Source organism: Agelaius phoeniceus, chromosome 3 (genome assembly GCF_051311805.1).
Source record: "Agelaius phoeniceus isolate bAgePho1 chromosome 3, bAgePho1.hap1, whole genome shotgun sequence".
In the NCBI taxonomy this organism is placed as follows: Eukaryota; Metazoa; Chordata; class Aves; order Passeriformes; family Icteridae; genus Agelaius; species Agelaius phoeniceus.
In genome coordinates, this window is record NC_135267.1 from 66146710 (window position 1) to 66167994 (window position 21285).

At 38.9% G+C, this 21285-nt stretch overlaps 1 protein-coding gene across 4 annotated transcripts in view; it reads right to left on the reverse strand.

Annotated features, from left to right (window-relative positions):
* PDE7B (phosphodiesterase 7B) overlaps positions 1–21285 on the reverse strand; it is a 170507-nt gene that overhangs the window by 35241 nt on the left and 113981 nt on the right. For all 4 annotated transcript variants that reach the window (XM_077175508.1, XM_077175509.1, XM_077175510.1 and 1 more), the window contains one exon: positions 2651–2734. In XM_077175508.1, coding sequence (XP_077031623.1) covers positions 2651–2734 — 84 coding nt within the window. The remainder of the gene's footprint in view (positions 1–2650; positions 2735–21285) is intronic.

The window sequence follows — 21285 nt, forward strand, 5'->3', positions numbered from 1 at the left end:
GAATTTACATAATGGATGTCAACTTGTTCAAGAGCTTCAGTGTTTTCCCTTACTTTAAAACAAGGCTGGTACTGTTTTTTGGAACAGTATTTCAGATGCGAGACAGAACAGTCGCTATTTAAGCTCAGTTTGTTAGTGAGAAGCTGCAGTAATGTTTATGCTGCATTTGTTGATGACCTCTGAGAACATTTACTATAACATTTCATCTGCCTCTTCCTTCCCTCACTAACATTTTTCAGTATACAGTTGCTGCCGGCCAGTTACTGCCCCCAAACAAATGCAACATGGTGACAAAATTTTATTGCAGGTATTAATTGGATACTTTTCAGGAAAGTGTGCAGTGGTGGCATTTATAAATATTTCTTTTTGATGGGATGTGCAGCACCGTGTTTTTTGCTGCTTATGTGGTTATGTTTTTTGCTATTTCTGCACAGCAGAAATGGATTTAACAGAAAGTGTAGATGAACAAATATTACAAGCCTGTTCATTTCCTGGCAAAACACATCTGCATGCTCTGACACGGAGCATCTTCATTTACTTGTAGGTCACCAAGTGAGCCAGGCCCAGTGTGCACTTGCCAGCTACAAAATCAGTAGTCAAGTATCTAGAAATCCCATTTCATTTTGCACCAAAAAATTAAGGCAACACTACTCCTTAGAGAGAAAATGGTAAATATATAAAAACCTGAAAGCCATGGGGAATCTAAAATCAGGATCACTGCTTTCCCTTACAGAGATCATGATCAGCCAGCCACACATTTCAGGTTATGGAAAAGGAGTAAAAAGAGTAAGCTGGAGGTCTCCGTGAGAGAGAGCATAGGAGCACAGAACTCCCAGGTTCCCTACCCTGTTAGACCAGAGGTGCACACACAAGGAGGCATCACTTTTTAGGTTCAGCAGTTATATTTAGAGTGGTTAGGTGGAGCACCCTGCTCTTGGCATGATCAAAGGCTGAGTATTCACCAGAGCATCCCTCGCCATGGATGTCTCTCTACAAAGCCCACAGACAGCACCAGCATCTTCCAGAAACTGGCAGGATCTGGAGGATGGCAGGACTCACATACAGGGGCTAGAAGTGAAAGCCCTATAGCCAGAAAAAAATCCTGAAACTATTCTTGGGTTCTTCCTTCTCCATGGGTAAAGAAACTGAAAACTCTTTTGAAGTTTAAAAGAAACCGAATTTTATATAATGTATATGTATTCAAAATAAAAAAAGAAAGAATCAATTTTCAAGTTTGAATATGAATATATATCCACTTCTACTTCATGAATGAAAAGTGCATTATTTTCTCTCAGTTTTTATAAGGGCATGCATGACCAATACTATTTCCAGCTAGCTTACACCTGACTTTTCTTCATGCTTTTCATTGGCAAGTCAGAACTAAACTGTCCTCAAAACTCTGCTCAATCAGTAAGTTATTCCCTTTGTCAGGGGAAAACTGATGGACCCATCTTACCCCCTTATGTCTTTCTACCTCAGCCATAGCAAGCTCTCTGATGGGCTTACAACCCAGAAAATACCTTTAATCAGCAGGACTGATAGCAGCACGTTGCTGGGTGGCAGTAACTCTGCCAGCATGGGTGGATGCAGCCCATCAGATCCCAAGCCCTCCCCTCCCCAGCTCCTCTTTACTCCTGACTCCCAGCCAGCCCTCCCGCTTCGTTTCCTCTCTGCTCCCTTCCCTCCCCACTTCCTCCTCCCTTCCCCAGGCACCCAGACAAGGAAGTACAAAAAGGAGAATTCAAACTTTGGTTTGACAATTGCTCTTTGATGAAAAGCACAATCCCTAGGAGCATAACAGTGTCAGCACTGAAACTGTTGGGAGCTCCAGTTTGTTTTGATGAAGACAGTGAATAACAGTTTTTTCAAAGGTTGCTTGTGCAGTACACAAGGACACATCAAGATCTGCCTGTGTCCATACACTGAAGGTTACACAGCATCCAGGCTGAGTGCTACAGGACCCAAGACTTAGTGGTTCTTTTTGTTTTATTTTTTTTACACGCTCGGGTTTGCATCAGTATAGAGAGTCCATCAGGTGAAAAAAAAACCAACAGGGCCTCGATTTGTTTCTTTTTCTTTTTAGATTTGCTGTCCTTTATTTACAACAGTGGCAAAATAACTTCAATCAAAATGAGGTTAAGATTATTTTTAACAGATGTTCACTGCTGGCCTGACCCAAAATCCATTGACGTCAATGAGAAGACTCCATGGGGCTTTGGATTGGGTTCTAATTGTTGGAAAAATTAATGTTATTGTAAACCACTGGTCAGTGCTGTCACATGCTCCCCTTCTGTGCCAATTCTATATGACCGGATAACAGCTTCACATAAATCTGTTCCAACTGTTGTCTAAGAGGCTAAAGGACACAGAGGTTTATCTCTTTAATTCTGAACTGCCCCTGCCCCTTCCCTAGCACACCCCATGGCCCTACTGTATTTACATTTGAGAGATTGAGCATTATGGACTATTCACACAATCAAAACATTTCACAGCCAGACATTGAGTGGAAATAATGGAATTAATGCTGACTGTGTGAAGACAGCTGAGGTACAGATATGTATGAGAAGAGATAGTTTGGTTCATACACTTCCAGTAGAGATTTTTATTTGTTTTTATTTAAATACAGACCTGAAAGAAGGGTTGCACTTACTGTTAAGAAGACGGAAGTCTATAAATGGGTAGGAGCCGCGGCGCTCGGAGACAACCCCTGTCTGACCTCTCACCCGTGCATCTCCTGCAAAACACAAAATCCCCAGAGACATTAGAAGGGGCAGCTGCCTTTCCCTGCTGTTTTCATCTAGATCTATTTTTTAATACAAAGTGACGACATTACACTCCTCCAGTGGGAAAACTAAGGTCCAAAAATTCATCTCCCATGACATCCCTGGGTAATTGGGTAAAGCAGTACAGCTGATCCTCTTATCAGAACAAAGACACAAAAAACCCTTCATTGCTGGCTGGGATTAAACAACATTATCCTATTGAACAACTTCTTGCCCAGCAAGCAGACTCTCACTGCTTCACAAGAAGTGCAGACATCTGCCTTTTTTTTCCTCAAGCAAGAACAGGTAGGACTCTGACTGTCAGGGTTTTACATACAAAGGTCCCAATCCCAGACTAGGCCCACAATCCAATGGACCTCCACAGCTGCGGGAACTGCTCTCAACAACATTAGTTGATGAAAAAATCCCCCCCAAAAAGTATTAAGATATTTTTGCACTTAGGTGGGTGGTTTGTATGTTTGTTTGTTTGTTTCTGTTTTACTTTCTGCTCTTTGAGCACTCTAGAAAACGCAAACCTTCTCCTCAAACACTGCAGCTGTTTTATGTAAGTGAAAACCTGATGTTCTCAGATAAGCATTACTCTGGAGCGTTAGCATGTATATTTAAAGGTGATGAAGTGCCAACACAATACTAAGAATTAGTACTGTGTATTGCTGTGCAACTCACACTGACTAGTTCCTGACTTACCATGTAATATTGATTAAATAGGCAAAACTAATTTAAGGAGAAAAATGCTCCCCAGGATATATAAGAGTTATAAAACCCCTCTCCAAGTAGACAGGAAGTAGTGGGCAAGCATATGTCAATTTTATGTGCCTATAATTTTAAGTATCTTGTAGTGAAATGTAATTGTTCCTTTACAGGCAATCAAAAAGACCAAAATATTAAAAATTCTTAAATAAGATGAAGTCTGGAGACCTTGAGGTTCTAGTTAAGAATACTCTAGCTCTTCACCATACTAATTCCTCTTCTACAGAAACAGAGACCACAGTGTTGAAAGCATACCCACTGCCCATCCTTACACAGCTCACACTAGTAGTAGTAGTAGTGTAGTCCTATCAAAGTTTGCAATGAAGTGTGAATTTTTAGTTACTTTGAATTGCATTTCCTCTTGGATAAAAATATAGCATCTGACTAATCTAAACAATAATTTAAGAATTTGGCTGCTAGTGCTAGCTTCTACTGCTTGTGTTTAAAAACAAGAAAACATCTTGTAGCATAAAAGAAGGACCTAGTTAAATGCTGTTAATTTTTTTCTATCTAATGTTCACTTAAAATGTGCTTACAATTATGTTGAAGGGAAGAAAGCCAAGTAGAATTACTAAGTTAAATATCTGAGGTGGAGAAAAACTTCCGTGCCCTCTAGGGGTCCTTAGAGATACGAAAGACACAAGAGAGTGCATGCAAATTAAGAATATTTCAAACACAGTCACTTTTGATTATAAATATAAATCTAGGTTCTCTCACCCTTACTTTCACTTTGCTTTTTTGTTCCCAGAGACAGAACACATGTTCCCCGTTCTTGTCTCCTTCTTGCCAACCACTCTAAGGAACCAGTCCAAAGCAACTCAAGCTGCTGTTGACCCCAATTACCCCTCCTGACAGCAGGGGCAGGAGGTGCAAACCTCTACCTGCTCTTCAGCTGTTCCACTTCAAAGGTATGCTGATGCCGTGGGTCCACCTTCATCAGCAGCTTAAAATTATGTGTAATGTAATTGTGGCAATGAAGGTACAAGAACCCATCCCCCCGTGATCCTCACGTTAAAGAGAAGAAGGGTGGAGGCAAATAGCTGGAGAGTTTGTAGAACACCGACGCAAGATTCACCAGCACCCACAAGCCAGAGATCACGAAGCAGCACCCAGACTTAAAAGCACTGCTCTCTGCCACAGGTAACCCCATCAGATTGGCTCACGTGTGCACAAAGAGTAAAAATGGCAAGCACATGGTACGCATGATATAAACCCAAAAAAATCAGGCAGGCTTGAGCCTGCTGCTGATACAGGCATCAGCAAATTAAGAACAGGTGTGAATTCAGAGCATGCCTTGACCAACGCTTTTGTTTTTCTGCAGGCACCAATGAATTAACAGGAATCTGCAAGTAATCCCCTGTATTACACACTAATAAACATGTCACTTGTGACTGTATCAGCAGAGACATTAAAAACAAAACAAAAAAAGATAAATTCAGACTCCAAAAATCTGAAAAAACACCCAAAACATATGATACTATAAAACCAGAAAGACTGATATTCTTTCTAGGCATGAAATAATGCATCTATCAAATCAGAGGAGGTACCATAGTACTAGACAAAAAGAAAATCATATACAGTCATGTATCAAAGGATTCCTTAACTCTGATCTCAGAAGTGTGAGCCCAAATTTTGAGGACACTAAAGAGAGAACACTAAAGGTAGGTAGACAACTGTAACACCGATGAAAAGATAAGGTGGGCTTACCAGAAGTAGACCATACAAGACACTTAATTACCTCAAATAAAATAACTAAGTGTTAGACAAAAGTAAAAGAAAGCAATACTGTAGTGCAATTCAACAATATGAACCTCATTAAACATCCAAGAGAAGGCAAGAGATGAGGGCAACAAATGAAGACTAAAAATAAGAAGGTAACACAGTGCACCGAAAGAAAACTTTTACATGGGAACAATTACTCCGTAATCTCCATGATATTTAGAAAATTTATGCTGGGAATGGTCCTAAAGAATTTTTCTTGATGATCTTGACACAGAAGAGCACTAATAATCCTTAAGGATAACACAATGCTGGGAGATACCAGGTATTGATAGCTACAGCTATTTTAAATTAAGTTCACCGCTGCTGTCACCTCTTCTGTCCCAGCTGCTCTGTGGCCCAGATGCCTGATGTTCCTGGTAGCCCAGCTTCCTCCCACGGTCCTGCTGTCTCATACAGACCTACAGACTAGCCAAATTAGATGCTTATGTACACTATTCAAAGCAATTTCAGCAAAGAGAGGGAAAGCAATGGAGCTATTGATGGAATTAGTAAGAAATGTGAATGAGTTTTACTGAACTAGCAAGCCCCAGGAATGGAAGTCATGACAAATTAGTGATTATTAGAATTGGCTGTTTGTGTAATTTTAAATTTTTTACAGACAATATAATTTTGGACTGTCTCTAGCACTACAGGAACCTGTATACAGAATAAATCTGCATCCTTGCTGACTTAGGAAAAGCTGCTAAAATCTTTATATTCTTATATGATTATTAACTTTATCCTGAGGGAAGGCAAGTTTCTGATGAGTCAAAGATGTTATCAGGTAGCTCTACCTCATGAATCTGTTATTTCAAAATACTTCACCAGGTGCCACCTAGTCTCTCTCTACATCATTAGAGAAAGATTAGTTAGGAAGTGGTGGTGGGCTAAATCAACCACACCTCCCTTCCTCCATTTTTTCTTGGCTCACGTATTTGGAAAATATTTATATTCTTCCCTGTTACTTTTAATTACATCTTAGTAAGGGATTGCACCAGATATACAACTTGCCACATTAATTTGGGCTGTTCATGGCAATACACTCAATGCTATTTTTTTTGCTTTGGCAGATGACTTTGAGGCTGACTTTCATCAGTCCACCAGACTTTTACATCTCTTTGTCTCCACCTTAAGAATCAAGCTAAGCAGTTGTTCTGACAATTTATGCAATTAGCAGTTTTAGATAAATACTACTTTTTAGAGAGAAAGGAAGGAATTCTGTGGTAACAAAGCAGGAAATTTTGACAGCTCATTGTGTTCCCAAATGAAACAGGCAGGGTGAAGGGAAATGGTCAGGGTACAGATTCTCCTTGACTGCTTTGGGCTGAAGATGCAAGGCTGGAACATCTGCAGCTGCAAACACCAGGGGCTGCACCCTCACTGGTGCCAAGCTGCCACAAGAGCTTCCAGCAGGGAGATCTCCCAGGGGCTGCTGTGCTCTTGAATTTTACTTTGTTGTTGTTAAAACAAACAAGAACACAAACCAAATAAACCAAAGCAACACGTTTATGGAGCCAGTGCTGCGACTGACACGCATGACAGATCACAGGCACAAGAAAATCATCTATAGGGTAAGAACCACTGCACTACTATAGCATCAAGGGCACTTCAAGATGGTTCAGAAGGGTTAAGAAAAAAATAAGGCAGCTCTTAACTGCCTTTCACATCTGGAGGAAAGAGCCATCTGCACCGAGGAAAACAACTTCTCCAAGACTTGCCTGAAACAGCATGCGATTCAATTTCACTGAGCAAGCACAACAAATTAGGAGAGAAAACAGGCCCATAACTGTGACAAAACAACAGAGTAGCTTCATCCAGCAGAAGTCAGGACCAACCACCAAATTATTGATTCTATTTAGTACACAGCTCTATGTGGTAAATCTGGAATACCACAGCAAATTCACAAGAGGTTACAAGTATTTATGCCAGTCAAGCTTTCTTACAATCTTCATTCCAGTATTTCTTAAGTTGACTGTTCAGGGTACATACTGCAGTGGCTGAAAACTTTTCATGGAAAACCAAGTGGCAGTAGTAAGGCCTCCTGTGGACTCCATGGAGCCCATGGCACCTCCACTATTTCAGTTATGAAAAGGCTTGGGATTTCTGACCTGAAGGAAGAAGTCTTGATGATGTTTTAAGCATCAATCTGGTTCTAGTGGAAAGGTTTCTAAAAGAGAGAAGCATTGCTCTCTAAAAGTAGCAAACTCAAATGAAAAGCTATGTTAAAAGTGAGTACCAGAATTACTGGAATTATATTTTTATTTGAAGACATCTAATACTTGTTCATGGTGATTCATGCTGGTTTGGATTATTTTCATTCTGTTGTATTAGTGCTATAAGTGTTACTGTAAATTCTTTTTTGTTGAAGGCATTTTATAGAGATTTCTCATGTGCATCAGATCTTCTGAACAAAACCATTTCCTCTGAACAGACACAAAGAGACTGATTTAAGGCTTACAGACTCAGGATGACTCCCCTTTGCAGAAGGAGAAACTGGAGCAGCCACCTCACTTCATTCATTTGTAAGCACTGAATTTTTAAGCATGTAAACATTCCAAAATGTAAGTTTTTCCATGCTGTATGCTGGATGATTCTACTATTTCTGGTAGTAGTCCTAATGAGCTCATAAGTTTTGATTTCATCCAATGTATTCTGCAGTTTTGTTTCAAAATGCTCTGCAAAGGAAAGTAATTGATGGTACTTCTTTTTACTAAAAGAGCATAAAATGATGATGTAGAAACTGTAGTTCAGTTTTGTAAATGTGTTTTACACAGAAAATGATTTAATTTCCCTTGTAGTGGTCCTACCCTGTGCATGAATTATTTTTATTTATTACCAGTCAATTACTTGACATTCAGCTATTAAAAATTCCTTTTCCAGCTGCAGATGAGACACTTCACGCATGTTCTGTTTTCTTAGTATTCTGAAGTGCATGGTTGTTCTTATGTTAAACAAGAACTACTGAGACTGCTTTACTCTATCTGCCAGCACTAATTTCTGCCCTACTTTACTGACCAAAATCCATACCACAGTTGTATCTTAACCAACCATACAGTACCATCACCACTCCCTATCAGTAAATCCCTATCACTCCTAGTTAGTAAAATGCATGAAAGAGAAGCTGACAATCTGTTCATAAAACCCTTCTCAATGCTGGAATTCTCCTGGTATGTCTTACCTGGATAGAGAGGAAGACCCAAGGATCCACAGGCAAACCTTTAACAGCTGTCCATTCTGACAAATGAACAAGTTAAATGAGTATTTTACAGACACTCCAGAAATCCTCTCTTCAACCATATCATATGACACCAGTGACTGGTGAAAAGACTGAACTGACGAATCTTGAAGGATAGCTCTTAAAACTTGCAGACTTTGGAAAGAGTTCTTGCAGACATGTGAAAACCAAGAGGATGCAAAAACTGCCATCGAGAACCAGAAAACAGCAGTCATCAGCAACTGAGATATTGAAGCAGCACCCACATTTCCCCCTTCACAGACCTGTCTGCTCTTGCATGAGCAAATGTAGAGCAACACTAACATCTGACTGTAAAAGTGGCCACAGTCGATTGACAGACATCAACCCTCCATTTCATGAGCTAACAAAGGTAGGTTTCCAAAACATCAATGTGTTATATTGCACTGGCAATTCTTTCACTTGTTTTTGAGTTTGATAATGGACTACGAATTATTGCCTCAAGGTCAAACGTATTTCACAAGCTCGTAGGTCTAAATGAGTGAAGTAGGTGCCTCCGCCCAGTGACTAATGCTTAAAGAGATTTTCAAAGACCCAAAATGTTTCTGACTGATGCAGATGGAGTCTAAGACCCTTTTCCTAAATTAGGTGCCACGATTATAAAGCAAAATATGAGGAGGGAAGAATCCAAGACCTCACCCTTGAGGACTGTATTCAGAAAACTGAGACCACACCAAACCCCTTAGCTGTGAGTATGCCTTTCACTGTGATTATCCCTGGGACTATTTGGTAAGAAACAGAACAGATACATGCACCTTTAGTTCACACCAATGTAGGCACACCCTCAAAACACATATGTACTGTGTACACTCGTACAGTGTAATATTATCCCACAGCTCAGTTAAACAAAAAACAGCACCTGTTATGCAACAGCCATCGGAGTACTGTTCTGGATAAAACACAATAACTTACCTCTTTGATTCTACTGCATGCTATCTACTTAACTTTCAGTATTTTCTAGATAAAATACAAAAGTTTATATAAAAGTTTACATTAAGTGCTAAACCACTGGACACGAATACAGAGAGGAGCATAAGAATGGGCAATTTGCACAGCCTGCTTAATTAGGAACTTTTCCTCTTGAAAACAGGAGAGATTCAGATATAGGAAGGTACTTGCCAGTACAAATTTTGAAAAATTCAGCCAATGGCTTTCACATGCACATAAAAAGATAGACAATGTTGTTGTCTAGCAGGAAAGGATAGGAGTTATAGAAATAAGACCAGGAGACAGGTCTTGAAAACAAGAATCCAACAAGAGAGAATGCTGTATAAATACAGCATTTCAAGCACAGAAGTCATCTATCACCACCTCCATACTTGAAAGGCATGGTTTAGACAACCATCTTGACTTTGGTATATATTTTCCTTGCAGTGTATTGTAAAGACCAAGCCATTTACTATCTAGAGGGGCTAATGGTATCTTGAGAGTCTCACAGCTGGGATCCCAAATGGAAGCACTCTGGCTGACTTCAGGCTTACCATACTGCTGCTGCTCAGCAGGGTTGGCACAGTAACAGAGATCCTGGGATATTCTAAAGCAGACAGGATCCTCCAAGGATCCTAGGAACCACCTGTTTGTATGTTTTGTATGGTGTTATTGGTGGGGCATTTCTGTCTCCAAATATTGATCACTGACTTTACAGGGAAAAGTGGATGTTAATATAGATAGGGCACTGAACTGTCTTGATAATCTTGTCTTCCTACATGGTTTGATGGTTTGTAAATGTCTCTGCATTAGAGGACAGGAGCCATGTCAGTAGAATCAGGTTCTTGCATTGCTATCACTGCTTTTACTAAAGAACCCTCCTGGCAAATGGCAAAGCTTACTGGTTTTCCTAAAAATGAAATTGAATTGTAACAAACACCTTAAAAACTAAAGGATAAAAAGCTGTAATAAAAGTAATAACAGCTACAGCATAGTCTTAGCAACAGGTAGTAGGTTGCATTACCATGGTAACTTTGAACATAAAATCCTACTGTCATGCTACTCCCATCCTTCTCCCAAGTAAATTGCAGCATAAATAAAAGAACATTATTACTTATTCAATTTGAAATTTTGTGATTCTAATCTTCAGCCAGGCTCTCAACTACTGAAATAAACATGTATTTAATAACAAACTTCTAAGACATCTACACTCCCAATTCCAAGTCATTAGGCTTTCATTTTGTATAAAAGAAAAAGATCTGTTTTTTCTAAGACCAATGCCAAAAAGAGATATAGAATTCAAATCTCTATGCAGAGTGCAATAGGTGAAGCTATTTCTGTTGCCATTCCCCAAAGATAACGATTTTCTTCTCTTATGAATACATCAAAACCCTAAGTTATCCTGAATACAAATTACATTTTCTTAACTGTAATAGCATTCTAGATACAGACACTTTTTCAGAGACCCTTTTGTATTTGCCTATGTATTGTAACTTCAAACTGAATTCTTTCAAACATCTACATCTTATTTTATTATATGGATTTCTAACTTGAACAGTGTTAATGCATTAAATGCTACTAGTGTGAGAACACAATTAGACTCATTGAATCCACCAGTGAGGGTTTTGCAGTTGAAAAACAGATTCATTTTCTGCAGAAAGCTGAGCTAATTGTCCAGCATTTATTCAACCAAATCTGCTTTACATTTCTGCATTCTCATTTCTCACCCACCGATAATATTTGTTAAGGGACTCTTAAAATAACTTTTTATTTTTGTTCTGCAAGTTCTTCAAGAACTTACATGTATACACACATAAAGTATACACACATAATGGGTTGCACTGACTGAGCCACAAGGTATGATTCTCATTTTCTCCTAAGGCACTATTATGTTGGCAAGCAGGAAACATTTGATATTACAATCCATGTAAATCTAGCAGAGCCATTGCTTAAAATTTGATATATTATATATAACTAATTTATGTAAAATAACAGTTGATATAATGACATAAATATTAATGAAAAAATGCTGCTCATTCTAAAGTGGAATAGAACATTTTTTTAAATGTTCAGTAATTTGGTATTAGTATTTTTTGTTTCTGAGAAAGAGAAGGCATGCTTGGAAATAACACACAGGATGATAATCATAAGCCCTGAGCTCATTTCCTGGTTTCTTATGGAACAAACTTTTCTTTCCATGCCTCAATTTTCCACTTCTGTGTTTTGTTTGTTCTGAGTAGACAGCGAGTTCTCTAATGCAGGGCCTCAGCGGTTCCACAGCATTTTCTACCTGCAGTTCTGGTCCTGGTTTCTACATTACCACAGTTCAAACACTAATTATCTCTGCTTTTTTTGCAACCAACAGCTAAGTTAGACAACACAATAGAAAATGAATGCAGAGGGGTTTACTGGTGCCATTAAATCAAAATATGCTTTCAACTCTTTAACGTGACACTTAAGAAAATTTCCCTCTATTTCCACAGCTTTGCCCACAAGATTTCTCCACCCTCTCTTTCCCATTAAACTACAAAAGACACATGTTTAAAACCATAAGTAGTAATACAGCAATTGCCATTGACTACTTTTGAAACACCTAACATTAGCCAAAACCTCAAGTCTATCAACACTTTTCACAGAACAGCAGCCTGTGGAGCCAAGCAGGAAAAGCACAAGACCCTCTGAATTTGCTCCCCTCTGATTTTTGTGCTGAAATTGCATGGCTGCCATTTCCCTCACACAAGGAGACTGAGTCTCTGCTGATTCAGTCTGTCTCACCATATCTAACCTGTGGTGCCTGCACAACCCTTCAAGGTGCAGCAGTACAACACTGGAGGTGAATGAGGCACAATAAACTCAAGTTGTCTCAATCTTCTGCATTGACCACAGGATGATCCTTCTTTGTCAGTCTCTGCATGTTCTTCATCTCCTCTTTTCCAACTCTGCTCTGCATTATACGTACACACACACACACACACACAAATATAAATATATATATATATATATATACACATATAAACATATCCCTAACTTTTAAGTGACCCTTCTTCCCTGCCTCTGACCAGCAGTAATTCAGCCTCCCCTCTGCTCATTGCCCTCTCCTGAGGCTGGAGTGCTGTGCAGTGCTCCAGTAAAATCCAGCCCAGCAGCACTGGCCACTTTTTCTTCACCACAGGGCTACCCCAAGGGTCTTCATGGCTGGAGAGAGCAATGTCAGGGAGAAGGAGGAAAAGGAAGCACTGAGCACTGGCTTGGCAGCACAGGGAGGTGCCTGGTACATATTGCAGGAGAAAACTCTACTCACAACCTGAAGCTCTGCTCTGATTAAAAGCTTTATCTATATGAGAGACTGCAGGAACAGATGTCTTGAGGTTAATAATTTGAATTCTTTTTGTACATTATATATTGCAATAAATTCTTCTCTATCTTTTGAATTCAAAAGAAGTATCTACAGTAAATAACTGTAAATCTTCTTATTTATTTTTTAAATTTGGTCTAGTACCAAATGGAACATATAAATACCTCCATAACTCAGTGAATTATTGATCAATGAGGCAAGAGAACTTTGTCCAAAATAATCACTGGTTTTTAGTGATAAGGTAAACCCAGCATTATTTGTTTATTCAAGGTGATTATTTCTTGAGCTAGTCCTGGGCTAGTCTACGTCTTATCATGCAATACTTCTTAATCATAAAGTATTTTTTAAATAAAAAGATAGCATATGTATTTAACATAACTATTCAGGATGGAACCTGTTACATTTTGATGAAAGACACAAGAACAAAGCTGCATCAAGTGGAAGCTGAGCTTAACTGATCTACTGTTTGGAAAATACTTTTCTCTTCCTGTTTTGTACACTGTATTTTTCAAATAATTCATTGGATCTAAAAAAAAAATCAAACAAAAAAAAAAAAAAAAAAACCACCAAAAACCACCACACCCAAATCATCAAATGCAGAATCCTAATCTGGCTATAATTTAGCAAATATGCTACCTCTTACAATTAAACAGATCACTCATCTGGATCATTCTTGCTTGTTACTATGCATACTATGCATTTAAATTTTAAAACTTCAGAAAAGGGTGGCAAAAGAAAAAGCTCTGGATCAATCTCATGTTACTCAAACATTAGCGTAGTCTCTGTGCACTGTTCACTGTTATGGCTCAGTTGCCTTAAATATCTACAGTCTAAAGTACACTTAAATAGCAGTTTACCTTTTTTCTCCATGGCACATTCTTAAGAGAGGTAAGCACAAGCTGGCTGAAAGGAAAACAATTATCTATGTATTTCTGTAATTACAAAACACCTGATAAACCCATCTAATTAGGTGCTTCCCATGGGCTAAGTCTGGTTATTTCCCCGGAACGTGGTTTTGTGTTTCCTGGGATGGCTGAGCCCTGACCATGACACAAAGCAGCAGCAGCAGGTTCAAGATGCATCTGGGCCTCTTGGCCAAGCCATGTGCTGGCAACCAGAGCTCCACTGAGCCCAGCAAATGGCCAAGCTGCTGCCAGGGAGTCTTCACCCAACTTCTTTAGACAAATATTAGCTGGGTTCCACTTTAGCTGAGATCCACTCCAGCTCTTTATTCCAGAAACTGCAAAACTTTATCATCTGAAAGGAAGAGCAACCAGCAAGGTATGCAGAAAGGATGGTTACCATAACCATAACCAGACCCCCTCTCAAGGACCTTTGTTGATTTCACGTTGACAAACAACAATGTCCCATAAGGAACCCGCACTGAACGTTGCCCTTTGTGAAAAAAGGCCAAGCATACCCAAAGAGAGGGAAATCCTATCTTGGCCTAAAAATAAATAGATTCTGCTGGGCCCCTTGCTGAGGAGAACAGACAGAGCAGGGGAGAGAAAGCATTTTCCATTTTCCTCCTTCCTCCTACTCTATACCTACTTCCACAAGAAGTCAGGAGAAAACCTGGTTTTCAGATACACTGCTCCCCATCTGCATCAATACATATTTGATTAATAAGCTTCTGAAACCACCATCAATGGACAAAACCATGAATTAACATTGTAAAAACTGTACAAATGATTCATTTGCTAACTGGCCCAACCCAGCAGTCTCAATTTATGAACAACTACACTGGAACTACACCTAGAGACTATCTGCAATTCAGGCCCATTGTGGCATAAACCTTGCCAAAGTTTTATTTACTGCGTCAGCATCAAGAACCAGGAGACATATACAGGCAACCCACGGTGAAGGGAGCCAGTGAGGAAGCTTTTTGGGATGTTGGCAGTCCAGAGCAGGCTGGCATCATACCCCTTCTGGAAGCCAAGACACACAGTACTATCTTCCTACTTAATGTCTTCCAATTACTTCACCCTTTAAGAAGGGTCATTAGTAAATATATTTAATTTTTTAACTGTAAGGTTAACTTCATATTTGAAGTTTCCACTAAAAGCCCCATGCATTTCATGCTTGTTTTTAGTTAATACAGAAAAACAATAAAACCAAAACAGCATCAAAAATGCTCACAACATTTCAGATGTTTTTATATGAGAAATGCCTGGTCCTCCAATGGACAGCATACGCTGCAACACTGCCTTTCTCCACAACCAGGACTGAAAACAGAAGCTGAGGCTTTTGTCTCCTGTGTTTTAACATACTCTTAAGGAATTCAAATAATTGCTCAAGTCTTTCAGAAAGAAGAGAAAACTGCAATCTAAAACTTGTAATTCCACAAAGATAGTTTTTTTGGGTGGAGGCAAAGACTACTGGGGATGTTTTTATAAATCCCAAAGGAACAATAAACTATGCAAATGGTAATTTAATTTTGTTTTCTCTCAAAATTTACCTTTCAATTACAGTTTAGCAAACCAGGAGTTCTATCTTAGATATTAAACAGATCCTTTTTTGAGCAATCCAGCTCCTCAGGCTCCTCCTCAAATAGTATTTTAAAGGAGAAAACGCAAGACAGTGCTTCAGTATTTGCTCTTCACAACCCCCTGTAAATTCCAATAGAGAATAGCTCTGGCAGAGACCTTTTGGCATGTGCATGTGAAGACACATAAGAAGTATTTCTCGACTCATACTCTTGTGCAATTCATACCAAGCAGTGTTTTGGTTTTTTTTTTTTCTTTTTATTTTGCATTTGGCGGGGAGGTTTTTGTTGTTGTTCTGGGAATTGAAAGACATAACAGAGAAAACAGTAAGGTTACTCTCTTTTTCTTCAAAACAGATTGGTTTCGAATAAACAGTGAGTGTAACTTGAAGCAATATTCGAAAAAAGGTTTTGTTTTTCCTAAAATCTACCTTAACAGGATATTCAGAAACGAAGGATTAGCAAGGAAAAATCAAGACCTGTATGAAAATAATCTTAACTAGTTAGACTCTACTTCCAAATGATATCTAATATAAAGGTTCTGTAAATTAGATTTTAAATTATTACAGAAGAGCAGTTCTGAAACTGTGATAGAAAACTTCCACCTTCTTTACTCAAATATTTGGCTGACTGACTGAGCCAGTGAAACACGTAACGCTTGGAAATTTTGAAAAAGTTAAATTTTAATTTGGTTCTACACTGATGAGAAAGTCCATGAAGATTTGTAAGAATCAGCTCACCATTATCACATTACTGAAGAATACAATAAAATTCTGTCTGTAGTTGTAGAACTGACTAATGTTTTGGAGCAGGCTCTAACACCAGATATATATTACTGGGAGAAACGCTGTACTCCATTAGTTCCCACACAAGTGTAGCAAGGTAATTAATGCACACTGTACTCACAGCTATCCAAGCACAGATCCTGTATCAACCATATGATGAAAAACATTGATTAAAATTTTACCAGATGACAGAAGTGTGCCTAGTGTCTTACCAAAGGACATACATTCCATTTTACCTTAAAGTGAGCCTCCTGGTTTATTCCTCCCCAACACCAAGCAGCTGAGTAAGTCTTTCGCCAGAACGCAACATGGTCCATTGAAGTAGGAAGGGATTGGTATAGAGAAAAATAAACCAATTCTTCCATCACCATCTTATTTGTTTAGTACACTGCAGCTGTGAGTTCATACTTCAGATCAGTTGTTTCACTATGAGATGTTCCTATTCTCTCAGTCTTTATGAGATGAAGCTCTGCAAATGTTTGTTGGGTTTTTTCCCCTAGATATAGGAAGAACAGTTATTCCTAGATCTCAGATATCAAGTACTGGGTGTCTTCAGTACCTGTGCTGGCTCCTGCAGTTGCTCTGAGATTTGCTGGCCCATCTCCAGGTGTCCCACCAGCCCTGGACACCGAGAGATCTTGTGCACAAAGGCCACTGGAGGTAGTGGCTACATGTGGTCAGTTCCCACAAAGGAGATGAACAGTCTGCCCTGCTTTTCCACCTGAAAAAAGGAATCTGATTTTTGTGAACTGACTTTCCATTTGTATAATAAAAGGGGAAAGTAATTTCCACTCTATGCAAATGGGAACAAGGTTCTGGGGGTGACCTGGTCACCTTCCCATTCTTTGATCACCTCTGTGATTCTGTGACCTCACTTCCCAATCTCAGTAACTGGCATCATCACTGGGGACCAGAAAAGTAAATGTGTTGCTTTGGGGAGGTGTTGGGAGTAACAAGAAGAAAAGAACAGGTTGTTCTGAGCCTTCCACAGAAGGAACAGCAGATGCAGCACACCCTCAGGCCCCTGGGGCAGAGGCAGCAGTCTCTGTTCCCACATCTTTCATTTTCAGAAACTGAATGACTGCATCTGCATTCAGATACTGCAAAGTCCACAGATACTGCAGGAACCACTGTGGTCAGTGAAAAATCAAAGTTGTTGGCAATGGTGAAGAATGAAAACAAACTCAGGCAGGCAGGCAGGATCCTACCACTACTAAAAGGATATGCTATTCTGTTTGCATTATTACTGAGGAGTCCTGACAATTCAGATCAGAAACAGAGTTGGAAGTTACAACTTGTAAAAATCACATGTATCCAAGACCTTGATCTAACAGCCTCAGAACTCTGTCTCCTAAAAACAAGCAATGACACCCAGCACTCCTAGGACACTCATGTCAGGCTGTAGGAAATTCAGCAGACACCAACACACTTCTAAAAACTAGATGCAAAAATTCACTTACAATTTTTTTCCTGTAGTCAGGTAAATACCTGAAGTAGAACAGGCAGAAAGTGCAAGAAATTGAAGTTAATATACACTTTCTAAAATGGAATATATATGTGACAATAAGTAAGAAGTAAGCCCTGTAATCCATCCTCAACATGGTAACACATAAAAAGGAAAAATACTACACTACACACAAATATCGAGAGACATTAGTGAAGAATGGAGAAACAGAACTGGGTTTTAGCAAATCACTAAATTGCCTTCAGCAATTCCTTGTCTAGCAGATATAAAAGGATATCAGATTTTCTTTCTCTTTAATATGAGCTTCTCAAAGAAGAGCATACATAGCTAAACCAGAGTAGTACATAGGTTGTTATTTGACTTTCTTTCACAACTTCGAGGCACTGGAAAAAGAAGCACCTTTGCCAATAACCTTTGTAGCACTACTTACAATCCTCAGAAAATGTGCATAATCATAAAAAGACCAGTAGTCATAGAGTACAAATGTTTTCACTGCATTTATGAGAGGGTGGAGGGAGCCAGAAGAGATTAAAGCCAACTATTCTACATTTTTCCTCAGTGTTTAGTCCAAGTGTCTTTCCTTCATTTATTTTCTCAGAGATTTTATGTTCTAAGTCTTATAATATTTTCAGCGAAAAAAGGTAAATTTTAGCTCATGTGAAATCCTGTATCATCTAATCTATACTGGAGCAATACTATGAGAATTTTTCTATGGATATTAACATTACATACAGTAAAAAAAAAAACCTACTGGAAAAATCCCTCCTATACCATAGGGCATCTTCAAATATCTTCAGATGATTTCACATCCTAGTCCTTGAAAGACAACATATTCCCTGAACAAAACAGTCTGAAATGTTTGATAGATTCCAAGAAGAAATTCTTTAGCAATCATAATTCTCTAATCTTATCAGCAGCAATAAATAGGACAGGTGTGAAATATATTTATTTTATTGAAAGCTATTCTGCACATCCAAGAAAGCTTCATCTCTACCCATTCTTCAAAGGCTTTTATTATACAATAAACTATCAATAAAGCCTTGTCTTTTTCCTCTCACATCAGTATGAATGAATTTGAGGTGGGTTTCCCTTCCCAATATAATTTTTTTCAAAACACCAGACACTTACCATTTCAGATTTATCATAATTAGTTTCACACCCAAAGACTGCCAACAATATGTGCTTGCTATTGTTTTTAGGAGTAGAAGTGGGTTTGTATAAACAATTCTACATCATCTGCCTGGCAAGCCATCGGCTCCATCTGTGAGCAGCCCTTCAGTGTGGAAGCTCCTGCCTAATTACTGCAGACAGATGTTGTCCTGCTGTAGCTGTGGAGACTCCTGCCATGTTAATTAACCAGCTTAAAGACATTCCTTTTACAAAGTGAAAAACCTAGAAACTTGGTGGAAATGCAAGGTCTCACCTTACCTCCATTTTTTCCCTGAATGTAATTTTCTCCATACTCCCTGTTAGATGCTCAGTGAAAATTCAGTCTGGCTTGGTATCTTTAGTATCTCTAACCTCTCCTCACCCAAGCAGTCCTTTTCAGATGGCTTTGGGCAACTACTCTGAGAGACCAGCATAATTTTATACTTGCCAGAGACTATTTCACTGAAGTAGCCTATTAATACATGGATCCACGATATCTCTTTATATTGACAAAACAACAAGTGGCAGAGGTGGCCATGAATTAAATCAGACTGGTGCAGGATTTGAGTAGCCAAGCTCCTGAAAAATTCCCCAATGGAAAAAAAAAAAGCACAAAGAAAGAGGAAAGATAAATATATATTTACACACATGTAAAATATATGTTTATGTACATAAAAATAAATTGAAACACAATTCAAATATTTTTAAGATGTGATGTCTCTCACAGCAGTGAATTAGTAAGATAGTCAAAATGGTTTTTGTGTAAATTATTTTATCAAGGGAAACAAAGGTTTAAACACTGCAAGTATTTCAGAAACATGACCCTTTCCTAAAACCTTATTTACCACTAAGATCCTAAGATGAAAGAGTTTGACAAAAAGATTCAAGTTGGGATAAAATAAACTGTCCTTTCATTCTCTTGTTTACACTTTTATTCTGGCTGGGAAAACAGATGTTTGGGGATTAACTGAAAGAAAACATATATGCCCTGCCCCTGTTATGTCTTCAAGAAACACCAAAGAATTTGTATGTGACTAGTGGTAAAAGTCACGAACTATGCGGGTTTTTAAACTACTATTGTTAGGGGTTGCTCTCTTTCACAAAGCCTTCTATAAGAGGTCACATCAAACCTGACCAGTTCAAAATACAGGTAGAACACCAGACTTTTCCAGTTAATGCAAGCAAGAGATGAAGGTAAAGTAGGCTCAGTTAATTCTTATCTAGATGTTAAATATAAAGTCCATTTCACACATGGGAAACTAATGCTGGAAACTGAAACTGACTTCTGAGAATCCATTAAACCCAAACTCCTTCATACCAAACACTGCTCATCCTTCACCCTATTATTAACTAGAACATTTAGTTTACATGAAGGTGTTTTGGTCTCCAGGAGACTTCTGTACTTCAGAACAAAGGTGGAGAACAGGATGGCACCTCAGGTTTTCAGTACCTGAAATCCCTGCAAAAAGCAGGTAAGTGCTGTGCCCAGACAATTGCAACAGACAAACAAATGAGAAGAGTCATGATCTCCAAAAGTGACTTGTTTTAAAGTAAAATGATGTTGAAATTGAAAAATTTTCCATATTTATACTCAGATCACTAAATGATCCTACAACATAGCTCTGTTTCTGTGACACAACAACACAGAGATTAAGGTGCAGAGCTGGACCTGACTCTTGGGACTCTCCTAATGCAGTCTAGTGGAGAGGCAGCTCCTGAGTCTGGGCTCCAGTTCACAAACAGGCCATGTCCTAGTGCCACTTTATTTTTCCACTTGGTCCCAACAAAAAGTGAATCCAGTTTTAAGTGCAACTGCAGCCTTCCATCTATCAGGTCAATGCACACTGCCCTACAGTAATGTATCACCAGTTGTAAGGCAGAGGCAGGAGACAAGAGGCATTAACTAAGACCTACTCATAACTGAGGGAAATGCTGATACAGAGAACTGAAAAATCATATGAAAATTAACAGAAGAGCCAGGAGCACACAGCATTATGTCCTTGAAGTAAGGAAGGGAGCATTCATATACAATCTATTCCATCTTCACCACCTATAAATAATTATCTCTTACAAGACTTTTGGACCTCAAATTACTAGATTTCATTAAATCCTCTCAGACATCAGTATAAATACCACTGTATAAAAAGGATGTCTTTCCTACATGGGAGGTATTAGTCCTGAGGAGGTCCCACTGAGAAGTAGAAAAGAAATAACTTTTAAAAAGAACTTGGACATTGGTTGAAGCAAGACAGCAGTCAGTAATAGAGAGCATGGATGCTAAATGGCTGCAATGTACTCAGCAGCTTACCGAACAGCTGCGCAAAATGAAATGGTAATGCACATGCACACCCAAAATATGTGGTAGACACACAGATGCTGGCGTACAGATGGCTGCTCTGAAAGATGTAAATGCAAATAAAACACCCCACTGCCTAGAACATGATGTTCTTGAGCGTGTGATGGCTAGTGTGAACTCTTCAAAAATATCTCATTTGGTAGGTACGAAAGATGATATGTAATTACTTCTTCACAGCTCTGCAGTAGGTCCAACATCCTTCCTCCTTTGTGTGAA